At 36.4% G+C, this 24,093-nt stretch overlaps 8 protein-coding genes across 8 annotated transcripts; 4 read left to right on the top strand and 4 right to left on the bottom strand.

The window, feature by feature from the left end:
• Window positions 1-10: 10 nt before the first annotated feature.
• Window positions 11-1,159, top strand: LOC135939057 (uncharacterized). Its single transcript, XM_065483216.1, has 5 exons — window positions 11-205; window positions 264-452; window positions 505-667; window positions 721-889; window positions 938-1,159. The coding sequence occupies exons 1-5, from the start codon at window positions 95-97 to the stop codon at window positions 1,068-1,070; spliced, it is 765 nt and encodes a 254-aa protein (XP_065339288.1). The 5' UTR covers window positions 11-94; the 3' UTR covers window positions 1,071-1,159.
• Window positions 1,160-1,738: 579 nt separating this feature from the next.
• LOC135939058 (ATP synthase subunit C lysine N-methyltransferase) lies at window positions 1,739-2,909 on the bottom strand. Its single transcript, XM_065483217.1, has one exon. The coding sequence runs from the start codon at window positions 2,907-2,909 to the stop codon at window positions 2,343-2,345; it is 567 nt and encodes a 188-aa protein (XP_065339289.1). The 3' UTR covers window positions 1,739-2,342.
• A 1-nt stretch (window position 2,910) lies between these two features.
• Window positions 2,911-3,632, bottom strand: nmdyn-D6. Its single transcript, XM_065483218.1, has 3 exons — window positions 3,468-3,632; window positions 3,193-3,335; window positions 2,911-3,136 (listed from the first exon to the last, which is right to left on the bottom strand). The coding sequence occupies exons 1-3, from the start codon at window positions 3,546-3,548 to the stop codon at window positions 2,911-2,913; spliced, it is 450 nt and encodes a 149-aa protein (XP_065339290.1). The 5' UTR covers window positions 3,549-3,632.
• A 357-nt stretch (window positions 3,633-3,989) lies between these two features.
• Window positions 3,990-5,664, top strand: LOC135939060 (tissue factor pathway inhibitor-like). The gene is made up of 4 exons (XM_065483219.1): window positions 3,990-4,364; window positions 4,512-4,547; window positions 4,611-4,735; window positions 5,133-5,664. The coding sequence occupies exons 1-4, from the start codon at window positions 4,280-4,282 to the stop codon at window positions 5,295-5,297; spliced, it is 411 nt and encodes a 136-aa protein (XP_065339291.1). The 5' UTR covers window positions 3,990-4,279; the 3' UTR covers window positions 5,298-5,664.
• A 268-nt stretch (window positions 5,665-5,932) lies between these two features.
• Window positions 5,933-7,605, top strand: LOC135940066 (dual specificity protein phosphatase 23-like). The gene is made up of 2 exons (XM_065484739.1): window positions 5,933-6,231; window positions 7,286-7,605. The coding sequence occupies exons 1-2, from the start codon at window positions 5,953-5,955 to the stop codon at window positions 7,475-7,477; spliced, it is 471 nt and encodes a 156-aa protein (XP_065340811.1). The 5' UTR covers window positions 5,933-5,952; the 3' UTR covers window positions 7,478-7,605.
• Window positions 7,606-11,010: 3,405 nt separating this feature from the next.
• Window positions 11,011-17,192, top strand: LOC135940413 (thrombin inhibitor hemalin-like). The gene is made up of 5 exons (XM_065485288.1): window positions 11,011-11,157; window positions 15,818-15,850; window positions 15,920-16,126; window positions 16,197-16,279; window positions 16,886-17,192. The coding sequence occupies exons 1-5, from the start codon at window positions 11,082-11,084 to the stop codon at window positions 17,048-17,050; spliced, it is 564 nt and encodes a 187-aa protein (XP_065341360.1). The 5' UTR covers window positions 11,011-11,081; the 3' UTR covers window positions 17,051-17,192.
• Window positions 17,193-17,326: 134 nt separating this feature from the next.
• On the bottom strand, window positions 17,327-19,158 carry LOC135940265 (uncharacterized). Its single transcript, XM_065485075.1, has 3 exons — window positions 19,055-19,158; window positions 18,852-18,995; window positions 17,327-18,575 (listed from the first exon to the last, which is right to left on the bottom strand). Exons 1-3 carry the CDS (start codon window positions 19,109-19,111, stop codon window positions 18,249-18,251), a joined length of 528 nt encoding a protein of 175 aa, XP_065341147.1. The 5' UTR covers window positions 19,112-19,158; the 3' UTR covers window positions 17,327-18,248.
• Window positions 19,159-21,027: 1,869 nt separating this feature from the next.
• LOC135940470 (beta-1 adrenergic receptor-like) lies at window positions 21,028-22,747 on the bottom strand. Its single transcript, XM_065485369.1, has 4 exons — window positions 22,318-22,747; window positions 21,980-22,082; window positions 21,787-21,930; window positions 21,028-21,559 (listed from the first exon to the last, which is right to left on the bottom strand). The coding sequence occupies exons 1-4, from the start codon at window positions 22,506-22,508 to the stop codon at window positions 21,233-21,235; spliced, it is 765 nt and encodes a 254-aa protein (XP_065341441.1). The 5' UTR covers window positions 22,509-22,747; the 3' UTR covers window positions 21,028-21,232.
• Between the last annotated feature and the right edge of the window lie 1,346 nt (window positions 22,748-24,093).

Genomic DNA, 24,093 nt, shown 5'->3' on the forward strand with positions numbered 1-24,093 from the left:
CATTCAGCTATCAGCTGCGGGGGAAAATCAACACAACACAAACACTGACGCCGAAACGGCTGTTGTTGTCGGCTGAGAATTTGACATTTCTGCGATGGACGCCCTAAAACTTTGCCGATTTTGCCACCAAAAGGGTCAGATCGATTTGAACCAAGACAAATCGGGTGAATTAGTGAAGAGAATTAAACTGGTCGTTTCATTCAAGGTTTGTTTGCAACCTTTACTTCCGTAATACATATTCCTAAAATTTTGACTTATTCCAGTTTGAGCTTCGGCCGGAGCTGTCCACTCTACTCTGCAAGGAATGCTTCAAGGATATTAAGACGTCTTACGCGTTTCAGATGAAATGCCTGAAACACGAAAACCTTATGCGGAAGAGAGCAAAACTCCTGGCCCCTGAGGTCAAGGTTGACAGTTATTCGACTGATGTCAACGAATCCAATACCACCTCAGTAATATCATAATTAGAATTTTTTCTTTAGTGTTAATAATAAAATTCACCAGTTGCTTTCGGACTCGGGCCTGCAAGTTCTGCGACAGAACATCAAACAGCTGAACGATCAAATCGCTACAATGAAGCAGGATAAAATCCTTTTCGTGGACAAAATAAAAATTCTCGAGCAGGAGAGGGATGACCTGAAGAGATCTTTGATGCAGTACACCATAAGTAGGATCTATGTGGTTTTAAAATTGGACTTATTAAAAAATTTCAAATTGCAGCCCTACCTGATATTACGAAAAACATATCGAGCCTGTTGTCCCGCATGGAGCAGCAGTTCGTCAACATGAACACTCGCATAATTCCTGACAATTACGTGGAGACGAGAGCCAGGAGTCCCATTGTCTCGATTTCAGTAAACCAAAAGTCCTGCGATTTGGACGATGAAATGTAATTATAGTTATTTCTTATTGGCATGGTTTTAACACATTTTTCTAGGGTTATTGGAGACATGAACGAAGATGAGGATGAGGACGAGTTGCTGCTGCAAGGTGTCACGACAATTTGGGATCCAAGTGCACACAAATCTAATTTTTATACAGTCCTTGTGGCAAGACGACCGATAACTTAGGATCGGTGAAAGAAAACTAAAAAATGTATTAAGTGTGGCACATGACTGTTGTAATATTTTCATAAACAAAACACTGCCAATAACCTCTAGCATTACATTTTTATTAATTCTAAGTCACTCAAGTTTGTTTATTCATATTTCAGTTTAATTCTGCTGCAGCTTAGATTTAAGTGAAATAATAATTGTCTATCATGATTTTAACCAGCTTTTCATATCAAAACAAAAAATATAAGAAAAAACAGCAAAAAATAATGCTTTTTGCTGACCATCCAGTTTCCTGAGGGTCGAACTAGGTCAGTTAAATCATTTTCCGATCGAAAAACATTTTGTGACGTGCGAGCAGAGGCGCAAAGCAAAACGCACGCTGCTTTGGCGCGCAAATCACACGAACCTTTTGGTCACTCCCCCCTGTGACGTCACAGCTCAATGCTAAACACTATGCACGGCTCTGACGTCAGAGAGGGACGCTTGCGAAGTAGCAATCTAAAGGTTCGTGTCATTTACGCGCCAGAGGAACGTGCGTTTTGCTTTGCACCTCTGATCGCACGTCACAAAATGTTTTTCGGTCGGAAAATGATTTAACCGACCTAGTTCGACCCTCAGGAATCAATTGGAACATGAAACTTTGTGGTTTCATTGGGTCTTGAAAAAGTTTAAAATAAATGAAGTGTAGAATAAATTGATTTTTATTCTGAATAAAGTTTATTGGCAACCAACAATCATAAAAATCACGCCATTTTCATCCCTGTGAACAGTAAACGACTATTTTGGCCCACAAGACCGACAAAAAGTCTATGAAACTATTAACAGATTAGGCTTTTCAAACTAGAATGATTCTGAAATGCAATTTTCGTTCCAGTCCTATCCAATTCGTAATAATTCTGGTACCCCCTTTTTAATTTTCCGCCACAAATCCCCTGATTTTTAATATTTACTACTCAAATAATTATTTAGCTTCATTTTCAGGTAACCAAAATGATGGTTTGGTATTTTATTTGCAGAATTACAACAGTTTAATCCATGATTAACACAAAATGGCGTCAACAGTAAAGTTAGAGGGTCTAAATAAATATTTCTAGATAACGATTCAGCAAAGATTGCAGTATTTTAGGGCACAGTCTATTTCATTGCTCTTATTTATATTTTTCTTAAGCTTTAAAACAGGGCCAAAAAGAAGCAAATCGACGCTGGTGCCATCTGTTGAAAGCTTATTAAAGCGCTAACAATTTTTGAACAACAACCGACTACGTCAGTATTCGGACTAGATCACGATTAGCTTTTGGCCTGGTAGAGCCACACGGTGTCCACTCCACTTCCAAACTCGGCCAGCGGTGTCCAGTTAGGCAGAGGGAACCTGCAGGCGACGACCCTGGCGCCGGAGACCAGCTCGGCTCGCATTTTCCTCTCGAGCTCCTCCATCATCTGCTCGACCCCGAAGACGACGACGTCCGAGAACGGCGCCAGGGAGAAGCGGAAGAGGTCTGTCCTGAGGTACCTGGGCCTCGGCCTGGCCATCTGCAGGGCCCTGGCCCTCGAGTACGCCACCAGCCAGGGATTCAACTCGACGCCGAGGCTCTCGACGCCCAGACTGGCGCCGAGTTCGACGACCCGGCCGTCGCCGCTGCCCAGGTCGACGAGGCGGCGCTGCACCGGACCCTGGGCGCCGGGCCAGGGTGCCTGCAGGGCCGCCCTGACGTTGGCCAGCTGCTGCGTGGTGGCGGGCACGTACGGCAGGCACACCCTCCGCAGGGCAGGGGTCACAAAAGGAATGCAGACCGCCGTGACGGCGACGGCGGCGCCGCCACTCAGTCCGATGAGGAAATGACCCACGTCCGGCATTTTAAAATAAATTTGTGGCTTCGGGGAAGAAAAATTGTATCTCTTTTCGAGCTGATTCCTCCGAGTCGGAGCCGTGGACGGCGTTGCGAGTGTCTGTCAAGCCGTACTCGCCGCGCAGGCTCTCAGGGTCGGAGAAAATGGTTCGGAAGACCTTGGTCGGGCCCAGCAGCTGCCGCCACTCTTTTATTGCATCCTCTTTGGCCAGAATTTTCACTTCAACTGGCCCACTGAAATATATTCCTCATTACATTCAAGAATTTCTATATTTCAAAGAATTATTTACCTAGCCATAAAATTTACGAGCCGCTGGTAGAAAAATCTGTCCTTGTGCTCGATGTAGAAACTGGCAGCCTGATTTTCAGAGAGTGAGATCGTTTTAGAAGCGACGACAGTGAATCCGTGGTCAAGGATGGCTTTATTTACACCCTGGAAAATCACAGAAAATTCTTGAATAAATAAAAAGCTGAATAGAACCGTATTTTTCTACGCAAATTCATATTATGATAAATGAAAGTAAGAAATTCATAAAAAGACTTTTTAATATCGTGAATTCTGTACCTGAAGGGCGTGTGGTGCCTTAACAACGTGAGGTTTAATTATGGCCAGGGTCAATTGCAGCCCTTTCGGCACCACATACATTATCACCTCTCGTGCATTTCATTCATATTACCACAAAATAATGTAGGGCAACCAAAGGTCTGGAGAACAGCGGCTCCAGTGGCACAGCTGATGGCTTTCAATCAAAACAAAACCATGACCGCATGGATTGAGGCGACGCTAACGCTTCCTGGCGCTATCTCACTGTACCAACAAGAAAAGAGTTAATGTCAAGTTTGGCGGCAAATTATATTCGGGAAATTCGCAGGAAAATGGTTAACGTTAATTTTTAAAGCTGTTACAAATTTCAGATGTTTATTAACCAAATTAAGTTGAGGTTTGAGACTTTTAGACAAGTGTTTAGAGCAAAATTGTCAGTTAAAAAATAAGAAAATTTAAAAAAATTATAAATCCGTTGATCTAATAAAAGGTGAAATGTATTTATATTTTTGGATCGACTATTTTTACGATGAATTTTTATGAGATTTTGCTCATCAGTGCTGAATTTGGGTCAGTAAACTTATATTGCAGAAAATATGGCAGCTTCCATTGTACAGTGTGTTCCGGTTATAAAGCTATAAAAATTGTTATTCCCTTATTGGACATGTTTTGAGGACAAACCTTCATCAAAATGGAGGAAGTAAATACGCAGCAGTCAACCAACTGAAAACTAGGACAGCAACAAAACAAAAAAAAATTGGAACAGTTCGGATGCAGTCGCTTCATGGAAGCGTGTGGATGTGCGTTGAATTTCAAATTTCCATCCAGATATTATGAAACTGCAGTATTTTTCCATCTTTTTCTTACTCTCTTGCTTATTGCTGGCTCTTCCCTCAACAAGATCTTTCGAGATAATTCGTGAGTAAAGATTTCATTGCCTAATCCTACATACAGTGTGTGTGAAAAATAACAATATGTTCAGTGTAATTTCAAACTTTCGTAAAATCAATAATTCATAGAAAATTTTAGTCCAATTTGATTCTTTGTTTGAAAATTTCTTTTCAGTTTCAATTGAGTCGCTAGGCAGTGCCAAAAAGGATGGTAAGTTCATGTTCATGTCAGTTAAAGGGACAAATTTACCAATTCATTACTTTTCATAAAAAGAGTCAAATACGGAAAAATCGGTATCAACTAACACTGTCGTTGAAAACGGCCCAGATCCGTCGTGCAAGCAGCCGATAGAAAAGGGTCCTTGCTACGCCGCCTTTCCCAGATTCGCCTACGACCCGGTTCGACTTTTTGTTCAGTTTCCCCTGCTACATGAACAAACCTTTATATTAAATAATGCACCAGAGTGACATTTAATTAACTTAATCTCTTATTTGATCATTAATATATATATCTAGCAAATGAATAAAAACAAACTACGCACTGTACAGACAGTTCAGTTTCGAGTTACCAATTTTAAATTTGTATCAAACTGTCTCTCACTAAAATTATAAAAATTGAGTATGTAACTCAATTAATCACTTCGTCATGAAAACACATCAAATATAAATTTTAATTAGTTTTCAGTTCTATAATTAACGATTTATATGATTTAAAATTGAATTTTAAGAATAATTAATGAAAAATACTTAAATCAAACTTAAATGATCACCATTATTAATAATTTGTTTTGTCTAGCTCAAAGGTGGCTGTTTCGCATTTTTGTACGGCGGATGCGGTGGCAACGAAAACAACTTCAGAACACATGACGAGTGCCTGAAAAACTGCAACGTTGCCCAATTCAAGAATTCCAACTTTGACGACGTCCCGACCAATGATAAAACCGTCGTCGAAGCCAACTGAACGATTTTTCCAAATTTCTCTTTTGTCATTGTATTTCATCATGAACAGATAAGCCCGGTATCCAAAAAGAGCACCAACTTCTACAATTAAATTATCATCGAAAAATTCACCCTTCAACATTTGTGTGAGCTGCACATTGACATAGATTAGTAATATTAAACGAAATCTTTTTTTATTGAATAATACACGTTGAATAAAGGGTTGTGGCCTTTTCTCGTCATTAGCTTGAAACTTTAAAATTACCGATAGTTAATTCAATGAAATAGATTGAGATACGAGTAAATTTAAAACAGAAATCGCAATAAAAAATGAAGAAATAAAAAATAAAAAAATTTATTTCATTTTTAAGAAGGTCTCTTATTTCCTCTTTAATTTGCACCCAAAAAATGGCATTCTGACCGTCTAAAAAACTGCAAAACAAACTTGAATGAAACAAACGAACAATTCTTTTAGATTCCCAATTTAAAAATTTCGTATATTAAATTAAAATCAGTTCATAGAACCATTTAACTTCTGCCTCCTCTAATTAAATTAGTCGCAATGGTTTGAATTTGTGCGCTAGCTGTTTGTGAAACCAAACAGCTGAAACCCAAAATAAACAAGCATCAGCCAGGCTCGATCTCGTGTACTAATAAATTAAATTTTTGTGTGATCGATGAGTGAAGCTCCGTGGAACTTCTCGTGGGTGGTGCCGCAGGAACTGTGCGTGTTTGCGTGTCCCGGTTCGACGGCCAACGTGCGTTTCTTGGTAGATTCAGCGCGGGTCCGGCACCTGGTCACGCTGTCCCGGAGCCACAGGCCGCCACCAGACGCGCTGAGAGACTCGCCAGAGCTTCAATGGACGCTGATCGACGTGCAGGAGTTTGAGCCGCCAACCCTGCAACAAATGCAGCAGTTTATTGATATTTGCAAGAAAGCCAGAGACCAAAATCAGGTGAGAAAATATTACTTAAAATGAAATAAATTTCGCTTAAAGGGATACAATTAATTATTTCATAGCATTACAAATATTTTTCCTATTTCATACTGAAACTTCTGTGTAGAGGTTTGAGAATTTACTGGCTTTTTTCGTCGATTTCGGCCATTTTTTTCTCTCATAAAAATGCTAAATATTCAGAAACATTTCAATTTTGAGCCATTTAATTGAATATTTGCTGCAGGCATTGAATAAAATTTATTAAGAATATATTATATATGAATCAAATTAGTTTTAACATCAGTAGAATTAAATTTAACCCACATGAATTTTCCATTTAATTTATGACCGAGGATTGTGTCGCAATTTAACAGTCTTAAAGAACCACATTTTTGTATGCGTTCCAAATTCGATTCCTCAGGGTCCAAATAGAGGTTGGTTTATTCATTTTTTGCGATTGACAAATTATTATTTCCCCCTATTTCGCCCCTCAGAAATCGATTGAAACATACAAAAATGTGGTGCCAGTCATACTTGTCATAAAATAATTTTTCTCGTCAAGAATGATATAAGTTGTTACTGGATATACAAATCTCATTAAACGATAAAAATAAAAATACATTAGTGTATATTAAATTAAAAATTCACTGACATACTAGAAAGAAATGAATATTTATATTAATTTAATATTGGGACCCTTTTGATTTTATTTATACATTATTTTGTAAATTCGTTTGTGAAATTGAATAAACAAGAAGCTTTATACTGCTTTGTAACAAAATTCAACTAATTATTTCCCCGTTTTCCACTCGAATTAAAATTTCCAATTATTATTTTTCGGCAAAGGATAATTGGCTAAGCAAACAGGAAAACTGTCATCGGAAAACAATTTGGCACGTAATCAGCTGCAAGTTTCCGGCTGATGAATAAATAAAATATACAATTCCGCGTTCGTGTATTGTGTTATCCGAACAATCGAAATGGAAACACGTTCGCCTCGGGAGTACTAAAATCGAGTGTGTATCTGTGACGTAGCTAGAGCTGGCGTGTCTCTCTTTCTGTCTATTTTTAGGCGGTGGGAGTTCATTGTCGCATGGGCCGTGGCCGCAGCGGAGTCATGGCCGCGTGCTACCTCCTGCACTTTTGCCACCTGACGCCAGGCACGGCCGTCGCCAACCTGAGACTCCAGAGGCCAGGCTCCGTCGAGACCTACGCGCAAGAGAGGGCCGTCCACGCCTATTTTGACTACATTCGTTCCCTTTGACTCGTTGAAAACTCTTATACAAAAAATTTTGTGGCATGAAATGACACCTTGCCGTGAAATATGGGACAAAAGCAACGTTAAAAAGCAGGTTTCCTGACATTAAAATGTCTAGCTGTAAATAATAAACATTTTTCTAGAGAAAATAAGAATTACGTTTAATCAGTGGGGGCCAGATTCGTGCGACGCGCAGATATGGCGTCCCGTGGAGCATGGCGCGAAAAAACGGTCACGTGAAAGCAAGTTTTGGTCAATATTGTGACATATTTTGCATTATTTATACTAATTGTGTCTTTTGGATCGTAATATCAAACTCTTGACACTCGTACGGCAATCCAAAGAGAGCTTTTTGCTTCCCACATTCACACGCCATCTTGGATCTGCGCAGTGGGAACCAATTTTATCGCACATCTGGCCCCCGCTGCGTTTGATTTTATTTTTGAAAACACAAAGATCGGTCATTGGAAACAATTCATAATTATTTTTATTTTAATAATTAAAATACCACGGTTGGAACATCTGGAAAACATATTTTAATGAGAAATCAAAGCCTTTACGCCTTTACGCACATAACAGCGAACGGGCCGTTATTCTCTTATGCTGTTGGCGCGGTGGAAAAAAGTGCTGCGGCGTAATGCGCAATATTTTCCAATCTCTGGGGCTAACATAAGACCCAAGAGCGAGTTTTCATAACTGCTCGCGATGCAAATAACCTGAGAAGAAGAGGCCTGCAAAGTGGAGCACATACGGAGTGCTCTGCTCGGCGGCGCAACACAAAAGAGATTAAAGTCTTTGTGCCCGAAGAAATCCATACTCGAGAATTATTCGCAGCAAAAGCAGCGTGGAACAACACAACATAAAATACAGTTGCGCGCGCGAAGGAGGAAAGCAAATAATGTGTGTGCATGTGGCCTTGTCTGATAAGTCGAAAGTTTGTTGCGTTCAAGAGAGCGTTTCCGTAGAGCGAGCTGATGCCGCGAGTAGTAATCTCTGACAAGAGCAGAAAATCCGTTTCTTAACAGGCTTTGTTCCGATTCCTACAGGATGAAATGGAATGTGGTTTCTTGTTTTTCCATTTCACTCCAGGGAGAACTGAAGAGAGAAATTTATCGGGTATTTCTCAAGATGTATTTTACTATGATAATATATTCATGCTAGACTTGTTAGAGAAAAAATAAAACCAGGCTTCATCCTCGTTGAGAATTAAAACGACGAAATTGAAACAACGAGGATGAAGCCTGCGGTTTTTTTTTCTCAACACGAAAACAACTCCGAGTGGTCGCCTTTTTAAAAATTTTTATTTCAGTTTGGGTAAAATTCCAGCAAAAATATGATATTTGCATTTGTAAGTTTCAAAATATTTCATATTTGATATCTTTGGTGGTAAATTGCGAGAAATTAAAAAAGCCCAATTCACCAGTTGCATAAACCCTAAGAGTTCGAAGCCGCCAACAGATGGCGCCACCGTAGACTTTCGATTTTAAGGCACTTCCGCTGTGATTTAAGACTCAATCTAGCTACTGTGCATTCTTCAATTAATTTGCTAATTTTTGACGTGCTGAAAACCAAAATCGGTTCAGCCAATCGCCAGAGAATCGTGAAAATCTATTTTTTGAAATAAAAAAATCTTTTCCAACGTTTCTACGGCGAATGGCTGAACCGATTTTGGTTTTCAGCACGTCAAAAATTAGCAAATTGATTAAAAAAAGCAAAATAGCTAGATTGAGTCTGAAATTGCAGCGTAAATGCCTTAAAATTGCTTAAAACAACATTTTTAAGAAAGTCTGTGGTTGCGCCATCTGTTGGCGGCTTCAATAACTAAGGGTTTATGCAACTGGTCAATTGAGATTTAGGTTTGTTTTTAATTAATTTTTGTGATTAAATGAGTATTCAATCCATATACTGAAAAAATAAATAAATTCGTACTGTTTTCTATACACATTTTTTAAATTTAAATATTGTATTAATTTTTTGGTTTTGATTTATTAGAAAGTTTTTGCCTTTTGTACAAATTTTCTCGACAAAACAACTTCCTTCATTCATTCTTGCTATCAATTGTTGGATGCAATAAGCAGTTGATTGATAAACAGTTTGTTTTAATCAAAAAAGGAATTTGGTTAAGTAGGAATTCAAATTTTCTCCAAAATATCCAGCGCTTTTGTCCACATTTTCTTGCCAGATTTCGATTCCTCTCGTTGAGATCAGTCCAACAGCGTGTTAATCCTCGTAGGAAACTCTTGGCTGTGAAATAAAATAGGATTTCAAGTAAGGAGACAGTCCTTACCGTTTGCAGCCACTTCTCTAAGAAACTCGCAGAGCTAATTAAATAAATTTTGGCTTCAAATGAATCCAAAGGGATTAGTTCCTGTGTCGGTAGCAAGGACTTTCCAAGATTTTGCAGTATAACTTTGTAAAGCCGACAAAACCTTTAATTAATTAACAAAAAAGTAGGATTTTTCTCATTCATTATTTCGTTTTTACTCACATTGAAAACCTCTGATTTAAAATTAATTGGATATTAGCTATATGTTTTTTCATATAAAACCTGAACCAAAATTCAAACCAGAGGAAAAATTTGATTTAAATAAACGCAGGTTAACAGTTCCAGAATTTTTACAGCTCCGATTTCACTTCCTTTCACTGAGGGATTTACCCAATCTGTGATGTACCTGTACAAGCCTTATTCGTTATTTTGAATAACAAGTTTCCAGCCCTCGCACGTCAATGGGATTACCGATTTTTTTTTAAATACGGTTATTGAACCTGGATGAATTAACAGCAAATACTTCCTTAATTAAAATTCCGCACATTTTTAAAGGGCTAAAATAATTCTAATTTATTTTTTCCGAATCAAATGTGAAGAAAAGAAAAAGGGAAGGTAAAACTCCAGTTGCGAGAATATTTAAAGTGGAATGATACTGGGCAACAATTGTAAATTATTTGAATTGTTGGATACCATAAACAATCGATCGATAAACAATTTGTTCAACAATTTGCAATAGTAAAAAGGTCCTTCCTAAAATAAAAAATTCAAATTTTGTCAATTTTCTCCGAAATTTACGGTGCTTGAGCATATTTTCTTGGCAGATTCCGATTCCTCTCGTCGAGATCTGTCCAACGGTGTAATTGGGGAAACTCTTGGTTTTGAAATTAAATCGGATTTCAAGTAAGGAGCCAGCCATAACCATTTGAAAAGAACGCTAACTTTCCAGCCAATTTTCACGAAAAATTACAGCGCTTCTTAGGTCAATTTAGGCTTTAACTGAATCCTAAGGGACGAGTTTATGCATTGGCAACAAGCATTTTCCAGGCTTTTCCAGTATCATTCCTCTTTAAATTTTGTTTTTGCTATAATTTAAATTTTTCAACAAGACCACTTTATGACATAATTGTGAAAACCGCAAACAACAAGAGCCGCTTGTCTGAAATCACGATAAGCACGTATATTATATATATTGTTTGACGCGAGTGAGGTCACCTTTGGGCCTTTGTTTAGTGAGTGTGAGTGAGCGAGTGAGCGAGGAAAGGCGCACGAGGGAAGGGAGACGCGCGATTTAAAGGTGATCAACAAAGCCGCGGCAGCGTTAATCAGAGCCTGCTCTCGACAATGTTGACTTGGCAGAGGTGTTTGCTGTCGTCTGGCCTGTTTTGTCTGCTCGTTCACGTCTCGACGGCCAATCCACGTAAGTCACACGATTAGATTTGCACACTTTGTAGTCGCGTCAGCACTACACGTCTAGCTGGCAGAAAATAGGAAAAAAATCGCTTTGGCGAGAAAATTGCTAAACTAAAAAAAGCCAGGAACTGTTTTTATCTTGTCAAAGTGATCTATTTCATTCATTTGAAAATATCAGCTTGTTTTTAAACCATTAAAACGTTTTCAGAGTTAAATAAAAAGGGTGTTTTTTCATTTTTGCGCTGTTTTAAGCAATTTTTAGCCAATTATGTAAGCAAAGTCTTGTTTCTGTTCCTGTCCTGTTCCGGTTTGAAAATTTGATTTTCTTTTCCTGTCCTGTTTCGTCAGCTATATTCCGTTTTTTTCCTGATTTTATTTATTTATTTTTATTTTTCATAAATTTCCATATAATTCCAGAATAGTTTTAGCCATTTTAAAATAGTTCCTAACTGCTAATAGGGTTATGATTTTTAAATAATATGATTTTTGAGGAAAGTTTTGCATGTGGAAACTCATTAGGCTAAACATTTAGGCCAATTAAAGAAAATGAAGTCGTAAAACCGTATTAAAAAGCAATTTTACCAGTTCTCAAACATGTTTTTCTTATATTAACGAGATCATTATAGATAACAAGATTTTAAGTGCTTTTAAACAAAATTCCTGTCTTGTCCTGTTCATGAAAAACATTTTCTTGTCCTTCTGGAATTCCAGGAAAAAGCAGAAATTTCCTGTCTTGCAATCCGCTCTGCGTGTGCACTGCTAAATATTTTAGGATTGAATAATTAAATCAATTTTTTGTGAAGTGATGATTTACCAGATTTTCACCCATAAAAAGACAAAAATAAAATTGAAACGGGTTCTTTGTTCTTTCCTTGTAGAGATATTATTTCGGGAGGATAATAAATATTGAATACAGCCTTATGAAACTAACTGAAACATCCATTTACCTTGTGGTTTAAGTTTATCTATCATACTATCTGTTAACGGCAATTAAAATTTATAAATTAATTTAAACTAAATTTATATAAATAATTTTATAATAAATTAGTAAATGAATTAAATTACTAAGAAAATATGTATTAAATTTTTATGTTTAATAAAAAATTATTGTTGCAAAGAGTAAAGAAAAAGAATCTCCTTTATATTAATAGTATAAAATTTAAAAAGAAAATCATGATTGTAACTATTTTATTATAAAATAAATTTAAACTTTTTAATAAGTTCAGAAAACAAATGCAATGACGTAATTTTGCTCAATGTTAACAAGATTGGACGGTTGCTGTTTATCCCTTTGATCTGAAATTAATGTCATGGCAATCGGTATTGACAGAACAAACGCTTCACGACTCCATCAGATCGATACGTTTTAGTTCAAGGAACCCGCTCCTTCGTTTATCCTCTTGTCTCTTTGCATCGTGTGCAACACATGTCAGGCGGCGAAGGCCTTTCAACACTCTCTTTCTCTCTCTATTGATTTTTCTCTATGAACTCCCACAAGTATCTAGTATTTTCCATGTTGCAATCATATTCTAATACACAATTTTCGATCACCAAACATTAATTTTATTTTGTATAAACATGATCTGTGCCAGGAAGGCTCAAAGAAATATTTTTAATTAGAATTCATTCGTAAATTCGATCAATTTTTCATTTCTACAGATATTAAAAAACATTTTGAATGAAAAAACTTCATTTTATAATAAAAAAATCTATAGGCTTGGGGTTAAAAAATATTTCAAAATACCTCAAGATATTTAAATTGATTAAAAAACACAGTTTTTGCTCGATTCATTTGAAATTCGGCTTGAAGACCGTAATTTAATGAGACGAATCGATGGCGGGAGTCATTTTTGATCATCCTGAAATCAAAAAATTATTAATAAAGATTCATAACAGGATTTGAAGTTTTTTAATAGTTAAAAACCAAACAAATTCGGAAAGCTAATTAAATTTACCATACAAGTTGATCAAAAATTTATGAAATTAGCTACAAATGTTATTTTTAGAATCGAAATTCCTTTTTAATTCAGCCGTAAATCACGATATCTAGTGTTGAGACGCAAAAAGCGCGATGGAAATCCGGCTTGTTTTGTTTGGCTCGGCTCCCACGCCTCGAAAATCATGAATTCGCATATTTTTACACGCTCTGCTGGTCTGCTGCGGTGGCCGAAAAAAGAAAAAGAAAAAGGCAGAGCAGGTGCGTGATGCGAGTCACACACAGCGGATCGCGTCTGCTTTAACCTTAGCCTCACCTTGCTGCCCCCTGGCCCCCCCTCTCGCGCGCCTGCCGCCCGCTAATGAGCTTTCGGGACCGAATCTCAAAATCTGCGCCTTCTCGTCAATGCAATGAGTATGCCGCGCGTGTATCGCGGCGAATCTGAAAACCTGCTGTGCTCGTCGAGAATTTACTCGAGCGGTGCAACACTCCAAACTTTGCTCGCAATAATTATGCGCACAAAGAATTGCCGTATACAGGGGGCAAATATGTATATCAACCGGCCCCTCTTCGGCAGTTGAAAATGAAAACTCGGGAGAGCGTGAGAGCTTTTCATTGCAGCTGCAGAGGAAAATGATTTTTTTTAAACGCGGCTGAAAATTTATAGAGTTATTTTCATGATTATTCCATTTGAAAAAGTCTTATTTGCATATTGCATAACATAATTCTCTTGATATTTGGCCAGAGTACAGAGAAAATCTGCTCCAAAGTTTGCATGCTAACCAAGTGGTGAGCAAAAATTGTTTCTTTACTGAAAATCACGATTTATTTTGCCAAAAATGAATATTTCACTAAAAAACTCCAATGATTAAGTTGCTGCTCTACATTTAGAATAATTATTAATTCAGCACGTGCAGATTATACCAAGACTTATTTAATTATATTAATTAGCAGATGGCATGAGAATTTAATTGGTTTCCGTTTAAAACTGCAGGAAAAATGAAAATCCCTCTTAATGCGCACTCCATGGGATAGATTGTGTCGGGAGGAATCAAAATCAATCGAAGAAAATCATGGTGTAATTTAGAGCGAAATTAAAAAAAAAATGCATTTTTACTGTTTCTTTAGGCCTTAGCTAGTTATAATTTAATTGCAAAGTCTACGAAATCATTGTGAACAACTTGCTTATAGTACAATTTATGAATTTGTGTCCTGTTTTGATCATTTTAAAGATAGAAGTTACATGGCTATATAATATTGTTTTACAATGATTTCTTGAATGTTTAATACATGCTAATTGTTGGTTAGCAATTTATTATTTAAGTAAAATGAGAAAAACCAAAGTTTTCCATTAAAAATTTATTGAGCTCAAATAAAATTGTATAACCTAATCTAATTGTAAAAAACTTGCCAAATCTAAAATTTTAAAGGTTGAAATTTTTAAAGTTTTAAAAATAAACTTTAACAAATTTTAGAATTCAATGCCAAATTATAAAGTAGTACTTGATTTGTTGATCAGTACGCACTATTAAACCAACGTTGTTCTGTTGCTTTTATCAATTTTCCTGGACAAAGTAAAAAAATCAAAGATTTTCCCTGAGAGTAAGAAACTAAAAAGTTAAATTCAGTTAACTCATAATCACGACTAAACATTTGGAAGTCAAAATTTAAATTGATCTCCTTGTCAAATTCCATAAGGAGCTTCATAAAATTCTTTCAAAGGCCGTCACAAACAAAAAACGACAGCTAGACTGAATTTTCATCGCCCTAATAGTTTGTTTGTTAGATGAACTAAATCCCAGAAATAGGCTTTCATCTTCAGGAATTTCCTTTACCACCTAGAAATTAAACACAAAATGTAGATTTAAAATAAAAATAAATATTTAATTATTAAAAACTGGTATTGAATTAATTATTCGTAGAATTTAGAAAATTGTCAACAAGACAGGAGGAAATTAAAGTGGAATGATACAGGGCAACAATTGTTGGATGCCATAAACAATTGATCGATAAACAATTTCTTCAACAATTCACCAGTTGCATAAACCCTAAGTGTTCGAAGCCGCCAACAGATGGCGCCACCGTAGACTTTCGATTTTAAGGCACTTCCGCTGCGATTTCAGACTCAATCTAGCTACCGTGCATTCTTCAATTAATTTGCTAATTTTTGACGTGCTGAAAACCAAAATCGGTTCAGCCAATCGCCGTAGAATCGTGAAAAACTATTTTTTGAAATAAAAAAAATCTTTTCCAACGTTTCTACGGCGAATGGCTGAACCGATTTTGGTTTTCAGCACGTAAAAAAAAGCAAATTAATTAAAAATAGCTAGATTGACTTTGAAATCGCAGCGAAAATGCCTTAAAACCGCTTAAAACAAAATTTTTAAGAAAGTCTGTGGTTGCGCCATCTGTTGGCGGCTTCAATAACTAAGTGTTTATGCAACTGGTCAATTTTCAATAATAAAAAAGGACCTTCCTACAGAAAAATTCAAATTTTGCCAATTTTCTAATTTATTAAATTTTTTTTAACATTTAAATTTACTCAGTTTAAAACACACTTTTCATGCCTTTTGGAACTCTACCAAAAAGTCTTCGTATTTCGTATTATACCAACACCAAGAGTGCCAACCTCAGGCTTAGAGTTAACATAAATTAATAACGTAAACCCTGCTCTTGTAATAACAAATAATTATTTTCAGTTTGTAATTTTTAAAACCAAATTGATCTTCAGTTTCAGATGTGTCAGGCAGCAGCAAAAACGACAGTAAGTGATCATGAACGTCTGAGAAGCCAGAATTTCTTCAATTAAATTTATTTCGTTCTTAAAAATCAGGCGTGGCGGATGGTGGCGACCTGTGCCTGAGCGGCCCGATGAAGAATGGGGCGCTGATCGAGTGCGATGCCTTCATCCCGATGTACACGTTCAACGCGCGCAAAAAGGAGTGCGAGGGCTACATCTACGGCGGCTGCGGCGGATCGAAAAACCTATTTCCCAGCCGACAGGAATGCGAGCAAGGCTGCAAACACCTTCTCGACAGAGGTAGGCAAACAATCGATCCTGACTTCCGCTCCGATCACAAGCCAAAATATTTTTTTTCATGTCGCCGCAGAAAAACGCTCGGAGCCGTCGTGTGAACAGCCGCCGGAGACGGGCCGCTGCCTCGCCGCCTTCGCCAGATTCGCTTACGACCCGGTGAGTCTTTTATTCACTTCTTATCACCGCCAGGCATAACCAAACAGCTTTTTTGCTGTACAAATATTAACATTTAAAAAACAGGGATGTTTTTTTAAAGATAATTAAGTCATTTTAGATTGTAATTTTGGGTAAAAGTTTGATTTAGGCACTTTAATATATGCTGGTTTCCAGAAAAAAGACTAATTATTTTCATTTTAATTATAAATGTGTTTCGGTCAGAGCTAAAATTGCAGTAATTTTTGCTACGGATTTTAATCTAAAATTGAATATTTGTCTGAATGTACAAGTGAAATTTAAGAGAAAGTGAAAAAGAGATTCATAAGTGGATTGATTTTATTAAAATAAATATGTATCACCAGAGCGAGAAAGGAGACTTAAACTTTCTCTTTTAAAAAGAGGGGTTTTCCTACACCAAATTACCAAAATAAAATTTAAATAGATGCACTTTCTGAATATGACCTCAAACAAATTTTTAAGACCTATGCATTTTTTATCTCATAAATTATTATTTTAATTTAGATTTTTAGTATTAGATAGGACTGTACTATCCAAAAATAGTAAATTAAAAGGAGATTAATAACTTTCTAAATTTTCTGATTGTAGGAGAAAGGTGACTGTGTCGAATTTTTGTACGGCGGATGTGGAGGCAACCAAAACAACTTCAGAACACGTGGCGAGTGCCTGAAAAAGTGTAACGTGGCCCAATTCAAGTACTTCAACCTCAACGACGTCCCGACCAACGATAAAATCGTCGTCGAAGCCAACTGAACCATTTTTACCTAATTAATTTTCGTCATCGTATTTAATGATGAACAGTACAAAATAATTAAGACAGAAAAATTCAATTTAGTGTACTTACTTTGTAATAAGTTTGTAGCAATAAAAACATAAATATTTTCTTTTAAACAAATCAATGTGTTTTATTCTAAAAACTGACAAGCTGAACAACATAATGAACATAAGGAATATTTTAGAAATTTAAAATAATAAACAATTTATTTTAGTGTTTTTACAATTCCATTTATTTTGTTCAGTTATAAATACAGAGATTTTCACTATAGCAGCTAAAACTACATCTTTTCTTTCTTTGGATTTTTCAAATTTAGTAAATATCTTTCTCTTTTTTAATTTTTCTTATTTTTCCCTTGTTTTAAAATGTTAAGATATCTTTCGGTCTATGAAAAATTGTATGGATGAATTAATTGGAAAAAAACTAAACGTGCACTATGCAGGTTTTAACATTCATCTTTTTTGTAAGCAAATATTAAGTCTTTTAAATTTTTTAGCAACGATATTTTAGAATTTCCAAAAATCCGCTCTTCAAAATATAGTCTTTGGTTATTGAGCACATAAAAAAACTCATCGGTTCTTTGTGGTTTGAGAGAGACGCAAACCCGCTACCCGCATTGAAGTACTGCTCGGCGGCACAATCTCCAATTCTATGCAAGGCGTTGTGAGATCGCCAAGATTTTAGTACCTCTATCCCAGTTAATTTTATTTCTTCTGAGAGCAGCTTTCTTTTAAATAATCAAAATATATTATTTTATTGGCTTAAAGACCGTCTTTGAAGAAGTTTCAGAGCACACTAATCGATTCTTGAGGGTTAAATTAGGTGAAGTGGATATTTGTCAGAACAAAAAAGTCCAGCGCGACGTGCGAACTTTTTTCCCGCCAAAACAATATGAATCTATATGCGAAAACTGCGCAAGCGTCAGAGCTGGCTGGATTTGACAAATAAGTCATTCTGCAAGTGCTCAAACCAGCTCTGACGCATGCGCAGTTCTCGCATATACGTTCATATTGTTTTGGCGGGAAAAAAAGTTCGCACGTCACGCTGGACTTTTTTGTTCTGAAAAAATATCCACTTTACCTAATTCAACCTTCAAGAATCGATTAGTGTGCTCAGAAACGTCGTCAAAGACCGTCTTTAAATAAAATTTCTATAATAAATTACCAAAATATACATTCATGGATGATTGAGGCTTGGCGAACAGGGTTTTGATGAGAAATCTCTCTCTGTCACCAAATACATTGTCATTTCTGGTTTCGTTTGGTAAATGATCTCATTAATTGCTTTGCGGAAGTCTGGCATTCGCCACGAGTACAACAAAGCATTTAAGAAGGAGCTTGATAAGGCCAACAGCAACAACCAATGGTAAAGGGTGTAGAGTTCCATGTTGTGGTACACAGCACTCTGGTTTTTCTTTGGCAGAGCGTCGTTTATGAGGACATACGTGGACACCAAATGCGGGGACCAGCAGACAGCGTGACTCGTCAAAATCACGGCAACCATCTAGAAAGAAAAACACAAAAGAGGAAACGATAAAAATGAAGATAATACTTCCTTGTCATTCGTATACAAGTTAAAAAAAATGATAAGAAAATTTAATTAAATTCGAATTCAAACGCACAATAGGAAAGGCGATCTCCTGCAATACAAATTATAATTATGCTGTAAATTTAGACAACATAAATCGAAACTTTTCGGTTTTGTTCAAATGCTTCAGTAAATTTATTTTTTTTCCTTTAGATTTTCATAAATTTTTATGCTATTTGAAATGTTAAATACCTTCATCGTTTTCGTATTGTCACTGAGTTTTGCGGTAGCGACCTTGTACACCTGGAAGTAGATGAAAACCAGGAAGAAGACGTTTACTGCAAACGCGGGAACGAGGAGATAGCTGAAGTACGGCAATGTCAGGGTTAAAAGAATCTGCAAAAGGTGAAATTAGTAGTAGTCGCGTTGGCTTCTTTTTTTAATGTTGAACTTACGCAGGAATTGAATCTTTCGTTTGGGAAATTGTTCCAATACAATGGCATCGAGCACATGAATATTGAAAAGGCGAACACGGCGCCAAGTGTGACATAAGCCAACCTACAAAACATTTAATTTATTCTATGAATGGGGGTTTGACGAAAAATACAAATCTCTTTTGGTCGAAATGTTTGAAAATGCACTTTTGCAAACTCACAAAGCATAATTATAGGCTAACGAATTTCCAGTTGTTAATAATTAGAATATTTTATCGCATTATATATAATTTTTATAGAAATGATTACTCTGAAAGTTCCAGTAAAATATTTCATCGTGGGTCGTTCATTATTTAAAACATATATTACACTAAAATTTTATAATAAAACTTACCTATTAGTTAGAAAGTTTCGATGGAGCACAGGTTTCATGACAGACATGCAGCGGTCGAACGCAATAACCATCTGCAAGAGATTGGAGGTTGCGCACGAAACTAATACGGGAAATGTTGGCAAAAAGCATTGGAAGAAATATTTAGAGTAAGTGTCCTTCGCCGAATCCTCTTCGAAAAAGGTTTTCAATACCATTTGGACGGGTAAGAAAATTCCCACCTGTTAATAAAAAATAATGAAATAGAATATAATAAATTTGGACTTCATGAATAATTTACCAACAAGTCTGAAGTAGCAAGTCCAAGGATGAATTTGTATGATGGTTTGTCGAGGTATTTTTTCGTTGCCGCTGCGATGACGGTGATCGTGTTTACGCCTAGATTCACAACGCAAAGCAAAATCGAGGCGGCAAACAAACAGTAATTTGAGAGAGACCACATTTTCCGTATTGAACAGTCTATAGGCACTGAGCTTGTGGTGAAAACAGGCTGTCATCCAGGAAACTGAAAACATAAACATTTTCCCCCATTTCCTACTTACTAATAAAATATTCCAAGTTGCTATCACCAGATTGCATTGATTGTCAGCAGACCTTGGGTTTTTCCAATCGGTGTTCCAGCAACTTAATCTTCAATTCTTTTCGGCGAAAACGTCCAGCGTGACGTGCGTAGCACAAAAGAAATTTTCAAAAAGACCAAAAGACCATACGTTGAGTGTTTTTACCCGGAAATTTCTGGAAACGGTCATGATCACACCTTTTTGGAACAATTTTTAGGCAGATCAAAAACAGGAATCCTCTTTCTTCCCAGAGGATGCAAAATTTAGGAAGCATCGTTGGCTCGATGTAGTTTTCAAAATATAAAATTTAATTGGAGTATTTTACATTTTTTGAAACTTTTGGCAGTACTTTGATTTTTTTGCCATTTTTCCTTGAAATTGACTTCTTTAAGCAGATTTACAACAAACGTGTTGCCTGCACCAAATTACCGCAATAAAACAGATAAATGCATACCTTGAAAATATATTTAAATTAAAAATTAATTGATTATTTCTAAATTAAAAAGAGGTTTATAAATTTCTAGATTTTTCTGATTGTAGTGAGATGGGTGACTGTGTCGTATTTTTGTAATGCGGATGCGGCGGCAACGAGAATAACTTCAGAACACGTGGCGAGTGCCTGAAAAAGTGTAACGTGGCCCGATTCAAGAACTCCAACCTCAATGACGTCCCGACCGATGATAAAATCGTCGTCGAAGCAAACTGAACCATTTATATTTAATTTTTTTGTCATTGTGATGCAAACTGCTGATGAAAGGAATATTTTAGAAATTTAAAATAATAAATACAATTTATTTAGTGTTTTTACCATTTTATTTATTTTGTCTAGCACTAAAAAATCGTTTTTCTTTCTCATAAATGGAATAATTTTTCAATTTAGTAAATATCTCTTCTCAAATTTTCTTCTTTTTTCCATTGCCCCTTTCAAAAATATTAAGATATCTTTCGATATATGAAAAATTTAAGGGATGAATCAATTAGAAAAAAATTGAACGTGCAGCATGCAAGTTCCGTATTTTTTTATTTAATTTTATCTTCCGGTCTTTGTGGTTTTAGAGAGTTGGACATTATGCTACCCGCACTGCAGTACTGCTCGGCGGCACAGTCTCCATTTCTATGCAAGGCGTTGTGAGATAGCCAAGATTTTAGCACCTCTGCTGTTTAATTTGTTCATCTGAGATTTGCTTTATTTTAGATAATTTTTTATTTGCTGAATACATTATCCAAACATGCGAATGCGAAGTACCTTCATGAATAATTGAGGCTTTGCGAATAGTGTTTTGATGAGACATCTCCTTCTTTTACAAAATATACTGCTATTACTGGTTTCTTTCGGTAAATGATCTCATTAATTGCTTTGCGGAAGTCTGGCATTCGCCACGAGTACAACAAAGCATTCAAGAAGGAGCTTGATAAGGCCAGCAGCAACAACCAATGGTAAAGGGTGTAGAGTTCCAAGTTGTGGTACCCAACACTCTGGTTCTTTTTCGGCAGAGCGTCGTTTAGGAGGAAATATGTGCACACCATGTGCGGGGACCAGCAAACAGCGTGACTCGTTAAAATCACCGCAACCATCTAAAAAAACACAATAGCAGAGGATGATTTAGTTAATCAGAATAAACAACTTCCTTGTCATTCTTGTAAAAATAAATAAAAATGATAAGAAAATCTAATTCTAGTTGAATTAATTCGGACATTAGGGAATTATTCCTCCTGCAGTACAAATTACAGTATGAGTAATATTAAAATTTAGAAAAAAAGTAAAAATTCGACTTTATTATAAATTTTAATTTGTTAAATACCTTCAACGTTCTCACATTGTCTCTGAGATTTTTGGTAGCAACCCTGTACACCTGGAAGTAGATGAAAAGCAGGCAGCAGAGAATTACTACAAACACCGGAACGATGATATAGCTGTAGTACGGCAAAGTCAGGGTTAAAAGTACCTGCAAAGGGTGAAATTAGCGTTTGTTTCTTTTTTAATGTTGAACTTACGCAGGCATTGAATCTGTCGTTTGGGAAATTGTTCCAGTACATTGGCATCGAGCACATCAGAATTGAAAAGGCGAACACGGCACAGATTGTGATCTTAGCCAACCTAAAAAAGTTTTATTTATTTTAGCTCTAACTTGTGCTAAATAATATTTAAAATAATGACCACATTAAAGAAAATTACGCATCCATTTTTTCGAAAATTCAATTTTCTTCCTACTATTTGATTTTAAAACTTTTGCAGTCACGGGAAAATTCAGAATAAAAAATGACTGAACATTGTTAAAAAAATTATCGTTCATGATTTAAAACAAAATATTAAAAATTTAAAATAACCTCACCTATTAGTTAGAAAGTTGCGATGGAGCACAGGATTCATGACAGACATGCAGCGATCAAACGCAATAACCATCTGGAAGAGATTGGAGGCTGCGCACGAAAATAATACGGGAAATATTGGCAAAAAGCAGTGGAAGAAGTATTTAGAGTAAGTGTCCTTTGCATGCTCTTCGTAAAAGGTTTTGAATATCATGTGGACCGGGAAGAAGACACCAATCTAATATAATATTAAAAAATAAAATCGAAATAAATTTTCTCCTTTCTAATTTACCAACAAGTCTGAAATAGTTAGTCCAAGGATGAATTTGTATGATGGTTTGTCGAGACATTTTTTCGTTGCCGCTGCGATGATGGTAATCGTATTTACGCCTAGATTCACAACGCACATTAAAATCGAGGCCGCAAATACGCAGTAATTTGAGAGAGACCACATTTCCGTATTTATGAGTACAGTCTGTAGGCACTGAACTTGTGATAAAAACAGGCTGTCAACCAGGAATTGAAAACATTACATCCGATTTCCTACCTACTAATCAAATATTACAAAAAGTTGCTATCAACAGAGTACAAGAAGTACAATATTCAATGATTATGTAACACTTTGAATTTTCTTATCGGTGTTCCAGCAACTAAACCGTCAATTTCTTTCTATAAAAAATGGTTTGCCGCTTTTGCTGTTTCAGAGTTAGACAAAAAAAGGGGAATTTACCCAAAGGTGTTTTTTTCCGGATTTTGTTCTTAAAACGATCATGATCACACTCTTAAAGCAATTTTTAGGGCTGATCAAACACAGGGATCCCTTTTTTCCCTAGGTTGGAAAATTTTGGAAGAGTCATTGATTCACTGTAATTTTCGTAATTTTCAAAATGAAATGTAATTGATAAATTTCACATTTTTTTCAGCGGGGGCCAGATTCGTGCGACGCGCAGATATGGCGTCCGGTGGAGAATGGCGCGAAAAAACGGTCACGTGAAAATGCGCGAAAAGAACCAAGTTTTCGTGAATGTTGCGACATGATTTGCATTACTCTTAACTAATTGTGTCTTTTGGATCGTAAAAACAAACTCTTGACACTCGTACGACAATCCAAAGAGAGCTTTTTGTTTCCCCCATTCATACGCCATCTTGGATCTGCGCAGTGCGAACCAATTTTATCGCAAATCTGCATTTTTTAACTTTATATAGGCATTTTTGGTATTTTTCCTTTTGACAACAGTTTTAAACTTCGATTTTTCTTTTCCCGACAAAAAAGAATATAAACTAAATTCTTGACCCGATAATAAACACAAATTTGCTAATTTAAAATCCTATTTTTAAAGATTTTCGAGTAAATTTGGTAACAGTTCCGGATAAACGGACTTCCTTAAATTTTGTTCTGAAAAACTGCATCCGTAAAAAGGCCAAATCCGCCAACGCTGCCCTGTTCTGGATGAAAAAACATTAAAATTAATGAAGCCGATCGTTACAATTTTATTTCCAGCCGTGTAAATAAATCATTCTCGAGAGCAAAGTGAGCTGGGATGAGCGTTAATCAATTTGCCGCATGCGACGGGAGCCTCTTTGACCGGCTCGGATGAAAGTGGAGCAGCGCAGGGCGGTCCATTTGTGCGTGAGATTGGAAACTTGAGGCGAATCAATGTACGTACAATGTGTGCTGTGCGGTTGACGCGCGCATGCATGAAAGTGACACACGACACACTCGGCAGGGGAGTCAATCTTGAAACACAGCTGGAAACATTCATTGCTTTTCCACCGACTCCAAGAGTGTTTCTCGTTTG

The sequence above is a fragment of the Cloeon dipterum genome, chromosome 3, assembly GCF_949628265.1.
Source record: "Cloeon dipterum chromosome 3, ieCloDipt1.1, whole genome shotgun sequence".
In the NCBI taxonomy this organism is placed as follows: domain Eukaryota; kingdom Metazoa; phylum Arthropoda; class Insecta; order Ephemeroptera; family Baetidae; genus Cloeon; species Cloeon dipterum.